The sequence below is a fragment of the Myotis lucifugus genome, unplaced genomic scaffold, assembly GCF_000147115.1.
Source record: "Myotis lucifugus unplaced genomic scaffold, Myoluc2.0 scaffold_178, whole genome shotgun sequence".
Taxonomy (NCBI): domain Eukaryota; kingdom Metazoa; phylum Chordata; class Mammalia; order Chiroptera; family Vespertilionidae; genus Myotis; species Myotis lucifugus.
This window is the reverse complement of record NW_005871226.1, coordinates 925,587-944,495: the sequence shown is the minus strand read 5'-3', so window position 1 is coordinate 944,495 and position 18,909 is coordinate 925,587. Positions and strand designations below refer to the sequence as shown.

General features: G+C 40.2%; 1 protein-coding gene across 1 annotated transcript in view; it reads right to left on the bottom strand.

The window, feature by feature from the left end:
* Positions 1–18,909, bottom strand: part of ATRN (attractin) — a 145,714-nt gene that overhangs the window by 39,046 nt on the left and 87,759 nt on the right. The window contains exons 20-25 of the mRNA XM_023760305.1: positions 14,718–14,855; positions 10,154–10,247; positions 8,338–8,390; positions 6,011–6,105; positions 3,675–3,753; positions 1,727–1,884 (exon numbers count right to left, since the gene is read on the bottom strand). Coding sequence (XP_023616073.1) covers positions 1,727–1,884; positions 3,675–3,753; positions 6,011–6,105; positions 8,338–8,390; positions 10,154–10,247; positions 14,718–14,855 — 617 coding nt within the window. The remainder of the gene's footprint in view (positions 1–1,726; positions 1,885–3,674; positions 3,754–6,010; positions 6,106–8,337; positions 8,391–10,153; positions 10,248–14,717; positions 14,856–18,909) is intronic.

Genomic DNA, 18,909 nt, shown 5'->3' with positions numbered 1-18,909 from the left:
AAAGGTTAATTTAACCTTGATATAAAAACAATAACAAGGACAAGAAGGGAAAATTATCAGACTTTCTGACTCATGAAATAGATACTATGTTCTAACCAAAACATTAGCAAACTGAATACAGCAATACTTAAAGAAAGAAAATGACACATCATGCCCAAGTCAGGTTTATCCCAGGAATGCAAATGACTTCCTGGGACTTGGCTTATGCAATACAATGAATCTGTGGTGCCTGCCATTCAGAGACAAAGGAAGCACAGGGTTTGGGGCTAAGGTCACAAGAATGACTATGTGCTGAGTGCAGAGAGCCTGTGAATGTCCAGGTAGAGATGTTTAGGCAGCAACCAAGAGTACTTACTGGTCTGGAACTCAAGTATAAGCTGGGCTGAAGACAGAGCACTGAGAATCACCAGTACAGACTAGTACCTACAAATGGGATGGAATTATCCAAAGAAACTGGGATGAAGACAGAAGAGAACCAACCTGAATCCCAGACAACCCAATGTTTAAAGAAGAGGATTCTCTAAAAAGACTGGCCAGAGAATCAGGGAAAGCAAGAACCAGGAAGGCAAGGAAGACAGTAATTCAAATCACTTTACGAAGGAGAGGGGACTGGAGAATTCAGTCACCGTTGTTCACTAAGACAGGGCAGTTTCAGGATGTGCTGAGGGGAGAAGGCAGACTGTTTTTGGCTGATGATGAATGAATAAAAGAAAATAGAAATAGGGAATGTGGTCAATGCTTACAAGAGGGCTGGCTGAGGAGGGAAGCAGACTATGCCAGAGCAAAGGGAGAAGCCAATTAGAGGATGAACTTGAAGACCATTTAGATAGGGTGGTGAGAAAAAATATAACACAGAGCCTATCCTCCACATTTCAGAATGGAAAAGATTGTTCTTTAGTCACAGCCCTGAGGCATGAACATATAACTACCAGAATTAGATTGCAAACCCATCCTAATTGATCTGTGAGAACTTGCTTCAGTTGACCATGCTTCTGAAATTCAGCAAACAGCCACAACCCTAGTCCAGTGACCATGCTCCTATGGCTAAAGGTGAACCAGTCCCTGAAAGTCCACCCATCCGTAAATTCCACATTTACCCAAAATGAAGGGGGTAAAAGCAAAAAGTATTAAGGCCTTCCTCAAGGACAATTATAAAAAGCACAAACTTGGACCTTGGAAAAGGGGGAGTCCATGGGTCTGGAAAGAGAAAATGAGCAGATGGATAAGAGCAGTGGCTGCAGCAGGTAACATGAATCCTTTCACATTCAAGTGTAAAAATCTGAGCTGTGGAAAGGCGACCTGAACTGTACAGGAGCAAGCTAGGACTCAAAACCTCATCTGGTTGACTGTAAGGCCTGGGCTCTTTAATGTGAACTTATAGTGCATTTATATCCATCTTATTCATTCCAGAATTGAAGCTCTTTATGTAGCTCTACAAACTTTTACATGGCGAGTGCTAAATGAAGAAATTATAGTTATAATGATCAAATTTGTTACATGCCACCCTGCTTTCAAAAGTGCTGATAGCTTTCCTTCATGAGTGATTTACACCATCTCCACTACAATCTTCTATGGTATTCATGTGCTCAGCACTCCTTTGCTATAGATTTACAGAGGCAAAGCAATACTGTATACCTTGTTTACTGAAGGTTCCAAATTAGTGAATTTAGTCTCTACTAAAGAGAGTTCACCATGTCTGCTAATGAGACCAAAAAGCACATCTTACCTGAATTTTGATGGGCCAGGTGAAATTACTGACATAAACAAAGAAAGTGATATTCTGGTGGTTGCGAAAATCAAACTTCTCATTAGAGAAGCTATCTTTGTACTCCTTAATGTTGGTTTTCGAAACAACAGGCATCTCTTCTCCAGCCTGGGTTCCAGCTATTAGGAAGAAAAGAATAAAACAGAAGAGACTTTTTAGGGGGTATGGGGGGCAGAATCTACCTTCATTAATAATAAGGATAATAGTTAGCATTTACTAAACACTTACTATGTCCCAGGAACAGCCTTTAAGAGCTCAATCTCATTTAATCTTAACAATAACTCTATTATCCTCATTTACAGATCAGGAAACTAAGGTTCAGAGAAACTAAGTAACTAACTTGGTTCAGGTCACACAGCCAGTAAGAAGTGGAGCTGGGATTTGAAGCTGGGAAGGCTGATATACAAGCCCGTGCCCTTAATTAGAATGATTTTACTAGGAATCCCTGCAATTCCCTTCCAAGCTGCACATGGCCATGAAAATACAGATAGCACTAGAGTCCTATTAATAACAATGACATCCACTCTGCCCATAACACTTCAATTGCTCTGCATTTTCCCTTTATACCTATTTGTCAGTGCTCCATATCGCCCCTCCCAGGGACACTGATTCACCACTCACTTCCTAACTAACAGTATCCTCAAGTCTCAACAGTGGCAGGGAGGACCGAGCTCTAAACGTCACTCAGTCCCTTCTGCCACCAGCTACAACAGTATTTAAGTCCCCCAATGTGGTATAAATGCATCCTATTCCCAAAAGTCCTTCAACATTCCATATTTCCCCTCTGCCGGGAATTCTAGTGTCTATAAAGATTCATTAAATAGATTTTCCCCATGTCTGAATCAAATCCTGTGACTGGAGCCCAGACTGTCAGGTTCTCATTGAGATAGTCATTGTAAATCATCATATGCTCAGAGATGTTGCCTTTCTCAAGATAAATGCTCCAATAATTCAGACCTTTTCTTAAAAGTCTCTCATCCCTGCAAGTTTCTGAATCTTTTCTGAATTCTAGACAGTCTTTTAAGACATGATAAACATAAAGTGACGTGCAAAGATAATGATTTTATCTTGCTTCAGTCTAATTGGTTGTGTTTTAACAAAAAATCAAAGACCAAACAATAACAACAACAAAAAACCCAAAACAAAAAACCAGTATTGTATAGTAATAATAATGATGAAACATTTAGTGAGACTTTACCGTGTTTCAAGTACTACTTTGAGTAGTTTGTTTATGATCTCATTTGTTTAATTCTCACAACACTCTGCATGGCTAGGTGTTTTTTACGAGGAAACTGGGTCTGAAAGCTTAAGTAATTTGCCCAACAGTACAGTAACAGGTAGAATTCAAACCCAGGTCTGTCAAGCTATGCTCTTAACCACTACATAAGGTCCACCCTTCACTGTTTTAGCAGATTTTCTGCCCCAGCACATCTTCTTTAGTGACTCATAGTAAGATAAACAAGATAGTTTTAATCTCCAAAGTACATTTCCCTGTACCTACTAAAATCTCATTCTATTTTAAATGTTTCCATTTCTTGAAACTTTGAGTCATTTGCCTTTTTCACTTCTGAAGCACTGATGAGGATGATGATGGCAGTGCCAGAACAGCAGCTGCAGCAATGCTATTGGTGGTGGTAGTGGGGCAGGTAGTGAGCATGTACTGAGCCTGACATGGTAGGCACTGGCATGTAGAACCTAATTTAATCTATACCACACTTCTCTTTACAATGAATAACCCTAAAATCTAGAGAAGGATTTAGACATTTGCTTAAGGCTCCCAGCTAGTAAGCGGCAAAGCGGGGTTTCAAACCCATCTGTCTCTCTCCAGAACCCCTTTTCTCAACTCCTACATCACGATTCTTAATCTATTATCTTCACGCAGAAGGTCTTCACTAGGTAAGTTTTTTACCTGAGAAACTGGCGGCCCAGGTGATGTTGAGATTAAAGTTTTTGGAGGCATTGATGAACATGTCCAAATCCCTGTTTTGCTGATGAGAGATACAGATAATTAGGAAAGTAATTAGAACAGTTTCCAGATTTTAAAATAATGCAATAATTAAATTTTATTACTTTTACCCTTCTTAATTAGAAAGCAGATATTTTACGTCTTAACAGAAACTGACATTTATAGATTAGTAAAATTTCTAACCAATATAATATACTCCCAAAACATTTGATTTCTCTCCCATAAAAATGCATGGAATTGAATGATTTATCAAATGCCTAACTCCATGAAAAATATATCTTTAAAAAAACAGCCTCGCCAGACAACAATGACTTACATCCTGTGACCTATGTTAGGGAAATCAGCCTCCTAAGAAACCTCTGGGCAGCCGTTTCAATACTTGATCAAGGGTCCCACTTTAAATGTATTTATAAATTCAGTCTATGTACTTCTGAACTATTAATAGATTACATACAGTGTAAAGTTCTCCAAAATGGAAATGGTTTTTAAAAAAGCAAACGAAGCTGAAATAAACTAAATGAAAACATAATTTGATGGTATTCATTCATGATTTGAATAACATTTTTCTCTAACTAAAAATATTATTTCACATAGAGAAAGATGACTAAATGTATTTTATTAACTTTGAAAATCTTGTTTACCACTTAGAGATATAGCAAGTTGAAGAGCTAGTTTAACTTATTTTGATATTTTGGTTTTAGTGACTGAAAAAATATCTGTGAGAATGGTGTTGTGGCAACTGGGAGAAGTATACTATTAGCCATGCTGGGTAAATTTTAATACTAATTTTTACTTTTTACTGACAATTGTCGAAGAATTATTTTTTGCAAATAAATCAGATGTTGTATTTTTACATTTTACAAATGGATCCAATCCTGCTGAAATTCTTCATTTTGTAATACCACAAAACATTAGAAAATTAAGATTTTTAAGGGTGTTGTTTTAATAGTTTCTACAGGACAAAACTTCAATGGAAACGTTTTCAAAATGGAATCTCCAAACCAGAAGTTTCTCTCACAAAGCAGTTATCTTCTCATTTATTAATGAAACCTCACCGTCCCCTTGAAGGGACAGCTCAAATGCTTAATTTTAGTATTTGTTGGCAGCACACTACTAACAAGTACTTTATTCCACAGAAAGGACAATAAATTTGGAACCTAGTGCTTTTTTAAAAGATAGAAGATACACACTGGATACCTCTATTAAATATTCATAAGGTAAACAGGCAGGTCCAAAGGTTTTCATGGTCACTGCCCACATTGCTAAGAAGTATTACCAAGAGCCTACTTGCTTATTTAAAATAAAATTAACAACATCAATTATATCCTGAAAGACTGAGCACTTCAACCACTTGCTTATGAGTAAGTTCGGTAAATAAATTTCATATTTGGTCCTTTTGCTATAACCTTATCCTAAAATCTTTTTTCAAAATTCCATTTAACATAGCCCCTGAAATGATATCCCTACACAGTTTTCCCACAAACTATTTTCATTTAAAGTACATTGATGAGAAATAAGAAACTTCTAAGGAGGCTCCTAAGTAATTTATCATCAAGTTTAGAAAAACTGCATTATGTATTGGAGTGGGTAATGAATAACTTTATATTTCATTGAAGAAATTGTGCAGATGTGTCTTTATGTTCAAGATGCTTCACTTTTAAATGTCATGCTGTGTTGGCACCCTTCTACCACTAGGAAATACCTTATGGCAAGATGGGGTTCATTATTAACGTCAGTAGATATAAATCCACATTTCAAATAGTCATCTTAATAATTTCAATTATTTCTGGCTAACTTCTTGTTGGGAATAACTAAACCTTCGCTGTTTTTACCTCCACTCGAATGAGGCTAACAACTTATTCTATGAGAAGTGTCACCCCTGCCACCTCCCTTGACCACTGGTATTGATTTCAATCTGCAGTTTCTTGGTGAGTACTTTTTAAGCCTCTGATCTACTTTGAGAGAGTAAATCTAGGCTTTGCGATCTGCTCCTCTGATGGGGGAGTTACCCTTGCAGTCTCTTCTCCTTTTCTGTACAGGGATGCAATGGGCTGATGGGCAAATCAAGTATCTGTGGAGTCAATGTCAGTCTGTGTATCTGATACTGGTAAATCTTAAAACCGTTCCTGCCTTTTAGGTGGAAAGGCGATAAAATATAGATCTAACATTTCTTCCCTGTACCTCTAAACATCATCCTGTGTGCTCCACTCTGGAGACCACTGTTAAGGCAGTGCTTTTATCCATAATGACAAAAAAAAAAAAAGACTTTTAAATCTTACTTCATCAGGTGTAGCCACAAAATTGATGGCTGTGTAATAGCGGTCATCCTCCTGGGACAGGCTAAAGGTGAACTGATAGTCAATAAGAAGGGTATCTATGATAAGAAAGACATGTGTATTTAAAAGTTGAAGTAAAACAAAACAGGTCTCTAGAAACACACTTTGATTATCTCATAAATATTCAATACCAGGAAAGCACTTTTGGCTCACTTATACCCAGGGACTGGGGGTTTTTCAAAGGAAATCAAGGGCAGTATCATTTTGTTTGGATATACCCACCAAACCCTCCTTATACCATTATCCTGGTTGAGATTTTAAGCTCCAACCTAACCTACCTACAAATATTAATTGAACATCTATTTATTACAAACTAGGCTGTACTTAAGCATATACTAGTAATGTTATAAATGGGGAGTTGTTGGCAATTTTACTTTTAACTGTTTAAGAAACTGCCATATGGTTTTCCAAAGTGGCTATACTATTTCACATTCCCACAAAGAATAGCCAGTTGTCTGGTTTTGGTACAGTATCAAAGCATAATATCCATAATTATGTGAAAAGGTAATTAAAATACTCCATTTTCCAACTATATGTCTGGTGAGGCCAGGCTTTTCTCATGATAGGGGCAGATGTGAGACTCCAGTTGTCTTCTCTAAATCCACAGTATTGGCTTTTGAGTCTAGACATTCTACAAGTGTATCTCACTGTGGTTTTAATACATATATTCCAAATGTCTAATGTTATCCATTTATTCATGTGCTTATTGGCCATCTATAATAATAAAAGCGTAATATGCTAATTATACTGGACAGCCAAACAACCTTCCGGACGAAGCTGGGGCTGCGAGGACCGAGGCAAGCCACCGTGGCTGTGAGGGCCGAGCACCTTGCATGAATTTCATGCATCGGGCCTCTAGTTTATATATATTCTTTGGTGAAATGTCTATTCAAATCTTTGCCTGTTTTTAACTGGAATTGTCTCCTTATTCAATTGTAAGAGTTCTTCATATATTCTGGATATAAGACCTTTATCAAATATATGCTTTGCACCCAGCCGCAGTGACTCAATGGTTGAGTGTTGACCTATGAACCAGGAGGTCATGGTTCAATTCTGGGTGAGAGCACATGCCTGGGTTGCAGGCTCGATCCCCAGTGGGGGGCATGCAGGAGGCAGCCGAGCAATGATTCTCTCTCATAATTGATGTTTCTATCTCTCTCTCCCTTCCTCTTTAAAGTCAATAAAAATATATTCTTGAAAAAAATTTTAAAAATATATATACTTTGCAATATTTTCTAGCCTGTGGCTTTATTTAAAAAAATTTTTTTAAAGAAACATCTATGTGAGAGGAAAAAAACATCAATTGTCTGTCTCTGATATGTGCCCCTACCAGATGCAATCCAGGTTTGTGCCCTGACTGAGAAGTGAACCTGCCACCTTTCGGTGTATGGGACAATGCTCCAACCTACTGAGCCACACCAGCCAGGGCTTATTTTTTAATGGTGTTTTTAAAATACAAGTTTTAAATTTTGATAAGTCCTAATAAACAACTTTTTCTTTTATAAATTGTGCTTTTGGAATCATATCTAAGAACTCTTTTCCCAAGGTCATAAAGTTTTTCTCTTTTCTCCTAGGGGAAAAATTTTTTTACCCTATAAAGTATCTATATACTACTATATTACATTTATAGGTTCCAGTTGGACACGAATTTTGAGGGGACACTATTCAACCCAGGAAAGCAAGTATATAATTAGAGTGTATATGCTAAACATTAACTCATTTTTCTCTGGTTCCATAATCTGGCCTGCTATGTGGGTTCTGGAAGACAATGTATTTACCCATAATGACCTGGTCACTTTGCCAGATTTACCTTTCAGTATAAGTTAATCATTAGAGATTTCATTTTATATATTAGTTCCTAAAGAGGTGGGTAAGCCAAATCAGTTTCAGAGAGAATGATAACTTCAACTATATTTTAAGATAAAAAAAAATACAAATATGGTGACCCCAACCAGGTAATGGCAAATGAAACAAGGTTTCCAGGGAACATAAGCAAAAAACCCCAGAGATATATATCTCTGTACTCTTCCCTGATATCTGCTATGGTCAAACTAACATAAACTATAATCACAATTAAAGTAGTTTAAAATTGTGCCCATAAATGTATTCAACTTAATAGAATGTAAGCACATCAAAAACGAGGACACTTCCATGGATCATTGCTATATTCCTACAGCACTTAGCATTCTCAAACAATGTTAAAGACAATAATGAAGTTTTACTGAACTACTTTGCTTCTAGAGACAGACAAGAATTACAAAAACACTTACAATAACATGTTCCTTTGAGAGGGTTTCCCTGGTATCGATTTTCTACTTCACAACTAGGGGGGGAAAAATGAAGATTATTTTCTATTGCTATTTAAAAGAGAATCTACATTCATTTTAAAATCAAGTAGACCCTTTAATATAAACTACCATTTTTGAGTCAGTACATATAATTACATTCTTCACTGTTATTCAAATCAAGTGAACTAACAAGAATTTGCATTTATTTTTAATGCTGACTGCCCAGGAGTTCATACAACCACCTACTGAGAAACATTTGCCAAACAAATGAGATAAACCCAAATATAATATATCTAGATCCTACTTATAATCATGAAAAACACATTTTTACTTTTATATGAACTATTCTTTTAAAAGTGCAGTTAAAACATTTTTCATATATTCATTTTTCACCTCTTTCCTATTCTCCCTGGATAAACTGATCCTGTTCTTTAAATACAAGTAAAAGAAGGCTAAACACAAAGAACCTTTTTTTAAAAAACAAACAAACCTGGGACACAGTTCACCAGTCTAGAGAAAAATAAGTTCTAGTTAAAAAAAAATTATTAATTTCCTCATAGGTATTATCTATGAACATCAGCAAAACCATTGAGGCAAGCACAATAGCTATGAACTATGGAAAAAGAAGGGGAAAGCTTGGGTCAAGCACTTCGCCCAGATAAATAATACAGGGATATGTGTCTGTTTATAAAGGGTGATTAACAGCACTTGTTTATACCTAAATCTCTTAAAAAGAAAGTCTTTCACTGGGCCTATTCCCCATTTCTTTGCTGTGTATCAAAACTGAGGACAGGAGTGATTAATTTTGCTCTATAACATTTTTCTGTTTAAAGAAACCTGGACTCAAAAATTAAATTTGACCTTTGATTATACTTTTCTTCACGTACTGGTTTCAGGGCAGCATAAAACCAATAAACATATATGCACTAATGTAAACTAGAAAATGTAGACAGAGCATTTCCCTCCTGAACACCACTATCAAGCCTCAATCACTGGTTACATAACTTTGCTTACCAATGACACATCTGCTTGCATCAGCTCAATATTTTGATACTACTAAACATTTCTAAGTCTCTTCTTGAGAGAATGAGTAAACCTGGAGTATGTGTTTTATGAGGTTTTCTGGTGAGGCAGACAGGAATATATAAATTAGAGAACCATCTCTCTTCTTTCAACATCCCAGGACATTAAAAACAATTATTGTTAGTCCCACTATTGAAAGAGGTGGAAACAGATTCAGCACAGTTAAGTGATTCACCTCAAGAGGACCCCGCTCAGTGGAGGCACAGCCAGGGCTGAAACCCCACATCTGCTTGCATCCTCATAGGTGGGGACCCCAGACTCTCCCTTGGAAGATATCTCATCTACTTCATCAAGGAAAATGCTAGAACAGGGTGGGATGTGTTAAAGGCCAGAGAGGATCACCTCCACTATCAGACAACCAAAATGCCAAATAAAATACTATCTGGGAATACCAGCTCTTCCAACTCTCTTTTGAAAAAGGGTTCAATCTCCTGACATGACAAAAACCGAGTACTGGCTGAAGTTAGACAACTAATCCAAGTCAGCAACCCAGGGAATGTCAGAGTTATTAAGGAACTGCTGCTAAACTGACAACCTACTCACTATGGAGGTTGACCAAGTTAGACCTGTCTGAAGTAGAAAGAGCAAAATTCCAAATCAATCAACTTGGGATCCCTTAGAGCCCATGGCAACAAGGCATAGACCCAGATGACCTGACTCAATCACTAAACCCAGGCATGGCCTGTGACAGGGGTCCTGGGAGGGTGGTACTCACAGCTGGCACTCGTCCCCCTTGACGCCCTTGGTGGTGCAGAAGCACTTGCCCGAGTTGGTATTGCACAGTGACGCGTGACCATTGCACTTACATACTGGAAGGAGGAAAAGGAATGTTGGTCACAACTGGCTTAAAAGATTACTATCAGAGACTTTTTCTAAAACAAGTTAATTAATTTCAATTGGATTTGACATGAAAGATTAAAATTAAAGCATTTAATGAGTAAGATTCTTTTTTTTCAGCTAATGATTTATCTCAAATAATGTAAAGGCAACATTAAAGGAACCAAAGTCAAAGGACAGGAGGAAAGTCATTTCCACCACCATCTGAAGCAATCCCAATTTTTATCTTTTTAATAGACTGTGTTTTCCACTATTACAATTCTTCTATTCATTCAATAAACATTTAATGAAGTGTCTCTAGTGTGCCAGTCGCTGGGTGTGAGGACACAGACACAGTCCCTGCCCCCATGGAGATGTTCTGATGACAGTCTGAGGGGAGGGTTGGTCAGGCTGCACTCAGCCTCAGCTGAGGTGCCTTCTCCACAGTGGTCACATTTCAAACCCCACTAGGGCTCAGAAGTAGGGTGGGATTCCAATGGCAGGTTGGTGTTTCAGAGGCTATTCAGGACTCAACAGCCTTCCTTGCCTTCTTCTTGGCCTCCATAAAAAACTACTCCTGTCACTTCTCTCCTCTAGCCATCAACATCTCTCTACCTTTTTTTAATCCAGCACACTAGAGGCCTGGTGCATGAAATTCACACACAAATAGGGTCCCTAGGCCTGGCCAGTGATCAGGGTCGATCGGGGTCTTCTGGCTGCCGGCCGGGGCCTTCCTTCCCCTAGCTGCTGGTTGCTGGCCGGGGCCTTCCTTCATTCTGCGCTACCCCCTGGTGGTCAGTGTACATCATAGCGAGCAGTCGAACTCCCGGTCAGTCAAACCCCTGAGGGGACAATTTGCATATTAGCCTTTTATTATCTTACATAATAAAAGGCTAATATGCAAACTGACCGAACGGCAGAACGACCGGTCACTATGATGCACACTGACCACCAGGGGGCAGATGCTCAACACAGGAGCTGCCCCCTGGTGGTCAGTGTGCTCCCACAGGGGGCTGGCTGATGAGCACAGTGGTGGTGGTGGGAGCCTCTCCTGCCTCCCTGGCAGCGCTAAGGATGTCCGACTGACGGCTGAGGCCTGCTTCCCACACCAAGCTGTCAGTGGGACATCCCCGAGGGCTCCTGGACTACGAGAGGGCGCAGGCCAGGCTGAGGGACACCCCCCCCCCCGAGTGCATGAATTTCGTGCACTGGGCCTCTAGTCCTATCTAATAATAAACAAACATGGTAATTAACCGTACCTTCGCTACCATTGCCATTGCCTGATCAGCACGATATGCAAATTAACCGCCAACAAAGATGGTGGCTAATTTGCATACTGCAGGCAGGGTGGGACACCAGGAGCCGCCATCCAGGCCCCCGTGTGCGACCCCAGGGGCCGCCGGAAAGCCAGGCCGCAGGCAAGGCGGCCCCCCTGGGACCCAGGAGTCGCCTTGCCTGCCACCCGTGATCGTGATCGTGATCGGAAAGCCGGGCCGCAGGCAAGGCGGCCCCCTGGGACCCAGGAACCCGTCGGCGAGGTCTGCAGGCGAAGCAGCGATCAAGCTATGAGGGAGAGGGTGGGGGGCGGAAGGAGCTACAGGAGCAGCTCTGGCCAGAGACTGAAGACTCCAGCCGGAGCGAGGAGCAAAGACTGAAGGCTCCAGCTGCAGCGAAGACTGTGTCCAGAGCGAAGATGGAAGGTGGTGGCCAGAGTGAAGGTCTGGGTCCCGGGTGCCAGAGGAAAACTGGTGCTGGCAGCCAAGGGAAAGAAGGCCTATTGCACGAATCTGCGTGCAACAGGTCTCTAGTCTATATAATAAAAGCCTAAGTGGCCATTATGGCAGAACGACTAGAATGACCGGTCACTTGACGCGCACTGACCACCAGGGGGCAGACATCAATGCAGGAGCTGCCCCCTGGTGGTCAGTGTGCTCCCACAAAGGGAGCACTGCTCAGCCAGAAGCCGGGCTCACAGCTGGTGAGCATAGCAGCGATGGTGGGAGCCTCTCCCGCCTCTGCGGCAGCACTAAGGAGCAGTGAGCCCAGCAGTAAGGAGCAGCGAGCATGTGGGCGGTAAGGAGCAAGGCCTCTAGTATAGGATAAGTATGAGACATGATAAATTTTATGTTAGTTGAAATAAGTGAGTTTTTTTGCTCAATTCCTTTTCATTTTACACCCTGTTTTTCTGTGAATAAAATTAAAGGCATTAGGCTGGAGATAGGTGCACTTTTAAAATAAATTTTGCAGAGAAAATAATCACCCAAAGAAACCTGTGAAACAGAATAGTAAAGCTGTTAAGAGAATGGATGCACATTCAGAAACATGAGTGTTCAACTGCTGGCTCAGTTGAGTATGGAGAGGGAAGTACAGTATATTAACAAAAAAGCAAAGGCCTGAAGTCAGTTTGCCTGGGTTTGAATACAGTCCACTCCACTTAGCTCCTTTGTAACTTCAGGCACGATATTTAGCTCCTTTAAGTCTCTGTTTTCACATCTATATGATGGGTATGATAATAGTACCTGTCTCTTGGACTGTTGTGAAAATTAAATGAGATAATACATGAATGAAACACAGTAAGCATTCAATAAATCATTGTTTTTATCCTTAGCTTAAGGACTATATAATTATAAGAGGAAAACATGAAAGACTTAGTGCCACTCACAGTATTTTAAAATCATGCTTTCTATTGTGGATTGAGACCCTAAAAAATAAAATTAGCTCTAAGTTATGGACAAAAGTACTCAGGCCCCACAACTGCTACAGAGCAGAATGTAATTTTCCTCGATGGCTGATGAAGATCTGGGGATGAAGACAAGGCACAGATCCAGCAGACCTGGCTATTGGTACAGGCGCTTGGAGGCACAACCAGGCCCAGTAGTTAAAGTCACACATCCTGGATGTGGTTCCCATCTTGCAGTAGGAAGTTGGGCAGATAGGTTCCTTGATCACAGGGATAATAAAAGCCCCTACGTCTCGGGTGGCTGCCAGCACAATGCCTTGTACACAATTATCAATAGGTTTAGGTACTCTGATTACTGTCTAATGGATGAAGTCTATTCATAGGAGAAGAAAAATATTTTTACTGAAGATTTTTTAATCTGAGCAAGAAATTTTATTTAAGAGTGGTAGAAAATGACATTAGAAAAGTAATAATAATTATTCACATCTACTGAGTGATGACTATGTGTCATGCATTCTCTGACTGCTTTCAGTCCAACGTCCCCATATTTGCAGATGAGGAAACTGAACCCTAGCAAGGGTAAGGGATATACCGCTAGGACGCAGCTCTCTCCTGGCTGCTCTGGGATCAGACCTTTCTCAAGAGCCATGTGAAGGAGCTTGGCGGCAGAATTAGGTTCGGCCTGTACCCACCAGCCACTAGCTCTGTAAGCTTTTGAGAAAGCAGAGGGGCAGACTAATTTACTATGAAACCTTTTAAAAACATATTCACACACTTTCATGTGCCCCTGTCCAGATGTCCGGGAAACAAGAGCTTGGGAGCATCCCGCCCAGGCCGTGGGGAGGGGGTGTCTTCTTGGTGTGCACTACTAATTTTAACAACCAAATGAGCGGAGATTTTCTTTTCTTATTATTTTCCTGCTCAGAACCTGAAGGGTCTTTTCATGGAAACTAGAACAAACCAAAAATAAGTTCATTGGTATCACTGGTCACTTATAAAAAACATAATTTATATTCTAACAATAAAATATCCTGTTGCTTACAGAAATCTATTTGACATGCATGGGGAAATGTGGGACTATTTAAATATTTAAAACACACCAGAAGTACTGACTGAGGAGTCCGGCTTCTGGTTAAAAACCTACATGCATTTTTTCCAACCATAGCCTTTCCCCGCAGGCCTTAGAGGGAAAGCTGCCCTCCCATACCAGCCTGGGTGGAAGTCTCTGAGGGGAGTTGCAGCCAAAGTGTCAGGAACCCCTGGTTGGCCACCTCTTTCACATATTTGCATTCCAACTTCAGATGCCTTCATTCCTAGGTCTCCTTACCTGAGGCCTTGGGCAGAGGTCATGTTCAGGCCTCTGCTGAGCTTCCTCATGGGGGAGGAGAGGAAAGCCTTGAAGACACTTTCTCCACTCTCCATCCCCAGGGCTTTCCCACTCCCAGCCCTTCCTCTTCACCCTCCCTCCCCAACCAGGGTCCATACGAGGCTTTTGCTGAGCCTTTTGTCTGGGCTCCCTCAATAGTCCAAAGACCACCCCCACCTCCACCCCCCGCCTATGGTCATCTAACCTGACACTCAACCGGTGCGCCATTCCAGGAGGCAACATAGAACAGATGGAGTTAATGCATTCTCCACTTTAAGCCTCTTTCTTGTATGACTTAAGAAATACAATATCCAAAACCAATTGGCTTCCTTCTCCTTTTAGATATTCAAGTAAAAGAGAAGCACTGTGTTACATCTGGGTTGCAGTCAGTAATCCTGATGGATGGATTTGACTTACACTGACATTTCCCCCCATTGGTGGGATCACCATAGAAGCCAGATATGCAGGTCTCGCAGTGCTTGCCCGTGGTCAGGTTCTCACACTTCTCACAGATACTCTGATTAATGCATTTGCTGTGGCCATTGCACTGGCAAGCTGAAAGAAAAATAATTTTTTTGGTCCCATTGTACAACTGATGGAGTAAGTTCCACAAGATTATTTGCAACTACCTAAGTTCCTTATTGCCTCTAAATACAAAATCATTGAAACTGGCTCACGAAAAACTAGTTTGAAAAAGAGCTAGTGTGTGAAATTCAGAAATATACCATAGCAAGAAGAAAGTCCATAGCCAGTAAAAACAATAATTTTTGTTGTTATTCACTGTAAAAACAATATATGCTTATGGTACTTAAATTTGAAAACTGTAAGGAAGGCAGGAAAATTACATATACTTCCACAATCCAGAGATCACTGTTCACATCTGGAATTTTTCCTTCCAGTATTTTTTAAAATATATTTTTATTGATTTGAAAGAGAGGAAGGGAGAGGGATAGAAACATAGATGTGAGAGAGACACATCAATTGGTTGCCTCCCACACATGCCCTGACCAACCAGGGCCGAGGACTGAGCCTGCAACCAAGATAAGTGCTCTTGACCTTTCAGTCCACAGGCCGATGCTCTAACCACTGAGCAAAACAGGCTAGGGTGTAAACAGTTTTACTGAGATATAAGTGACATATAACATTGTGTAAGTTTAAGGTGTACAACATATTGCTTTGATACACTTATATATTGCCAAATGATTACTATCATAGCATTAGCTAACACCTGGATCACATCACATAATTATCATTTTTGTGTGTTTATGAGAACATTTAATATTTACTTTTTTGCAACTATTGCAGGTCTTTCTTGCCTGATCAGGATGATATAGTTTTTTACTATCTCAGAAACTGTCCATAGCCGGTACCTGTCTTGTTTACCACCCGTTCTCTACCCTAACCCTGTAGGTCAGCGGTTCTCAACCTGTGGGTCGCGACCCCTTTGGCGGTCGAACGACCCTTTCACAGGGGTCGCCTAAGACCATCCTGCATATCAGATATTTACATTACGATTCATAACAGCAGCAACATTACAGTTATGAAGTAGCAACGAAAATAATTTTATGGTTGGGTCACAACATGAGGAACTGTATTTAAAGGGCCAGAAGGTTGAGAACCACTGCTGTAGGTATTTGAGTTGTTCTATACAGACTGCAACTGAAAAACTTAAAAATGACTACATTAGTTATGACTGCACCAAAATTACTTTGGATGTATGGGATATACATGTTGTTCCTGTGAAGATGGCTAGTCCTCCCTTAGTATCTACTGATGCTCAAGTCCTTTAGTCGGCCTTACATTCTATGGATGCAAAACCCATGGATATGGAGGGCCAACTATACAGCAAAAGAGCAAAGCACAACACACACAAAGTGTAATACCCAAAATAATTTACAAAAAACAATCTGTTCACTATAAAAAGACTAAAAAAAAAAAAAAAAAAAAAAAAAAGACTGAACAAATGTGTCTCTCTTCCCCTTCAAAACTACACTGAAAGATTAAATTAACAGGAGTATGGGATAAGAGGAAAGATGCTATCAGAAGTATTGGGAGATACTTCTAAAGTATTGAGGAATTTCCAGAAATTGTAAAACAGATATGGTCAATCTGACCAAACAACGGGAGTTCAGACACCTGTATCCTAATCCTAATATAGGAGAAGGAGGGGACTGACAAAGTGACTACATACACTTTACCACTTGACACCTAAATAATCCAACAGAGGCTGGCAGCCAGAACAGGCCTGGGGAGAGTGATGGATAGCAGGAAGTACCTCACGACCTGCTCAACAGCTGGCTGAGGCATCTGTCCGAGGCTGCAGTAGGAAAGGACAGTTCTGTGGAGTGAGTTGGGGGTCAGAAAGAAAAACCAGGGCAATGCCCCAGCTATCTTCAGGTCACCATAACATCCTAGTGTGGGGAGACACTTGGCACAACCATGACCATGACCATGCCAAATGCATCCAGGCACTTGGTCTATTACTCCCTCCTTCTTCTACTGAAGGAGGAAAGCAGACCACTCAACAACACTCAGAGCACACCAGAACTGGAGAGACCTGTGGCTGGCTAGTCCGCTTCTCCCTTAGGATATCACACCACACCTTCACAACAGCTCAGTGTATCCAACAGTGATAAATTCAGATAATCCTAAAGATAAATACAAATCAACCTTAAACAGCAATCGGTATAAGAAAATCATCAATGTAAAGGCACTACCTGGATAAACACAACGAGCAACTAACCTTGAAGGAAAGGCTGATGCAAGAAACTTAAGAGAATGAAAAATACTAATTTTAGTAATTGAAAGAGACAAGAGATTATTGTATTCATAAAATAAGCAAGCAAGCTCTGAAAAAAAACCTCATGATATTTAGAGAATTTGCAAAATGAAAAAGGATAAAACAAAATTAGACACAAAACAAAAAATCCTCAATAGGTTAAACAGAACATATATCTTCAAGAAAAGAAGCTATCTTCAAGAACATATTATAAACAACTGTATGCCAACAAATTTGATTACTTAGATGAAATAGACAAATTCCTAGAAAAACACAGATTACCAAAACTGACTCAAGCAGAAATAGAAATCTGAATAAACCTGTAATAAATAAGTTTAAATTAATAATCAAAGATCTTCCCACAAAGAAAAGTCCAAGCCAGATGGCTTCACTGATGAATTCTAGCAATACTTAAAGAATAAATGTCAATCCTTTGCAATCTTATTAAATAGAAAAGGAGGGAATGTTTCCCAACTCACTCTATGAAGCCAATACTAGCCTGATACCAAAGCCAGTCATCACAAGCAAGCTATAGAACAGACCCATATCCCTCATGAATAAAAGACACAAAATCCCCAACTAGCAAAATGAATCCAGCAACACACTGAAAAGGATTATGCAACATCAGCAAATGGCTTTATCCCAAAAATGCAAGGCTGGTTTAATATTCTTAAGTCAATTAATGTAATACATGAAAGAATAAAAACCACATCATCATTGCAATAGATACAAAAAAAAAGCATTTGATAAAATATAGCATCCATTCATGACAAAAATCTTCAAAAAGCTAGAAAGAGAAGAAAAATTTCTCAACCTGATAAATGGCATGTATGAAAATTTAAAGCCAACATCAAACCTAATGGAGAAAGACTGAATTCGTTCCCCCTAAAATCAGAAACAAGACAAAGAAGTCCACTCTTACCACTTTTATTCAACATTACATTGGAATTTCTAGCCAGGCCCAGTAAGCCCCCCAAAATAAATTTATAAAAGGGTATCCAGATTGGAAAGAAAAAGTAAACTGTCTTTCTATTTTTTTAATTTAATTTTATTGTTTAAAGTATTACAAATAGTAGTACATATGTCTCCTTTCTTTCCCCATTGACCTTCCCCCGGCCTCCCCTACTACCCGGCAAATGCCCTCCCTTCTCCCCCCAGTGTCTTTCATCCACTGGTTAAACAGACAACATGACCTTGATGTAGAAAACCCTAAGAAATACACTAAGAAACTAATAGAAATAATAAATGAGTTCAGCAAAGTTGCATGCCACAAGATCAATAGACAAAAATCAACTGTATTTCTACACACTAGCAACGAACAATCAGAAAATGAAATTAAGATAATTTCATTTTAAGAAAAATAAAGAGGGGGGGAAGAAAATGGCGGAGGTATAGATGGATGTCCCGTGCCTTGTCCCGGAGCAGATAAGGGTAAGCAGCTGAAACGGGTAACATACAGCCCGAATAAGCAGAGGATATTCAGCTGAGAGACAGTTTGCAGCCGGGAAAGACAGAGGACTCCGGAGAAAGGGGACGGTTGGAGACTGAGGCTGAAATCTCTCCCGGAGCGCCGGCTCAGCCACGGAGACCACAACATCTTGAGTGGCTGTTACTGGAAAGGTATACACCCAAAGACACGGCATCCAACCCGGAAACAACGGATCTCACGGATCTCAAGCAGCGCGACTATGACGAGCCCTGCTTCTCCTCACGGAAAGGTTAGATTTCCCCTAAAGGTGCGGTTTGCAATTCAGGTTGGAGAGAGGAATGCGCGCAGGGGGGGGAAATCTGCGCCCCACAAAGTCCGCAGCGTTGGGGCCGCAGCGTTGG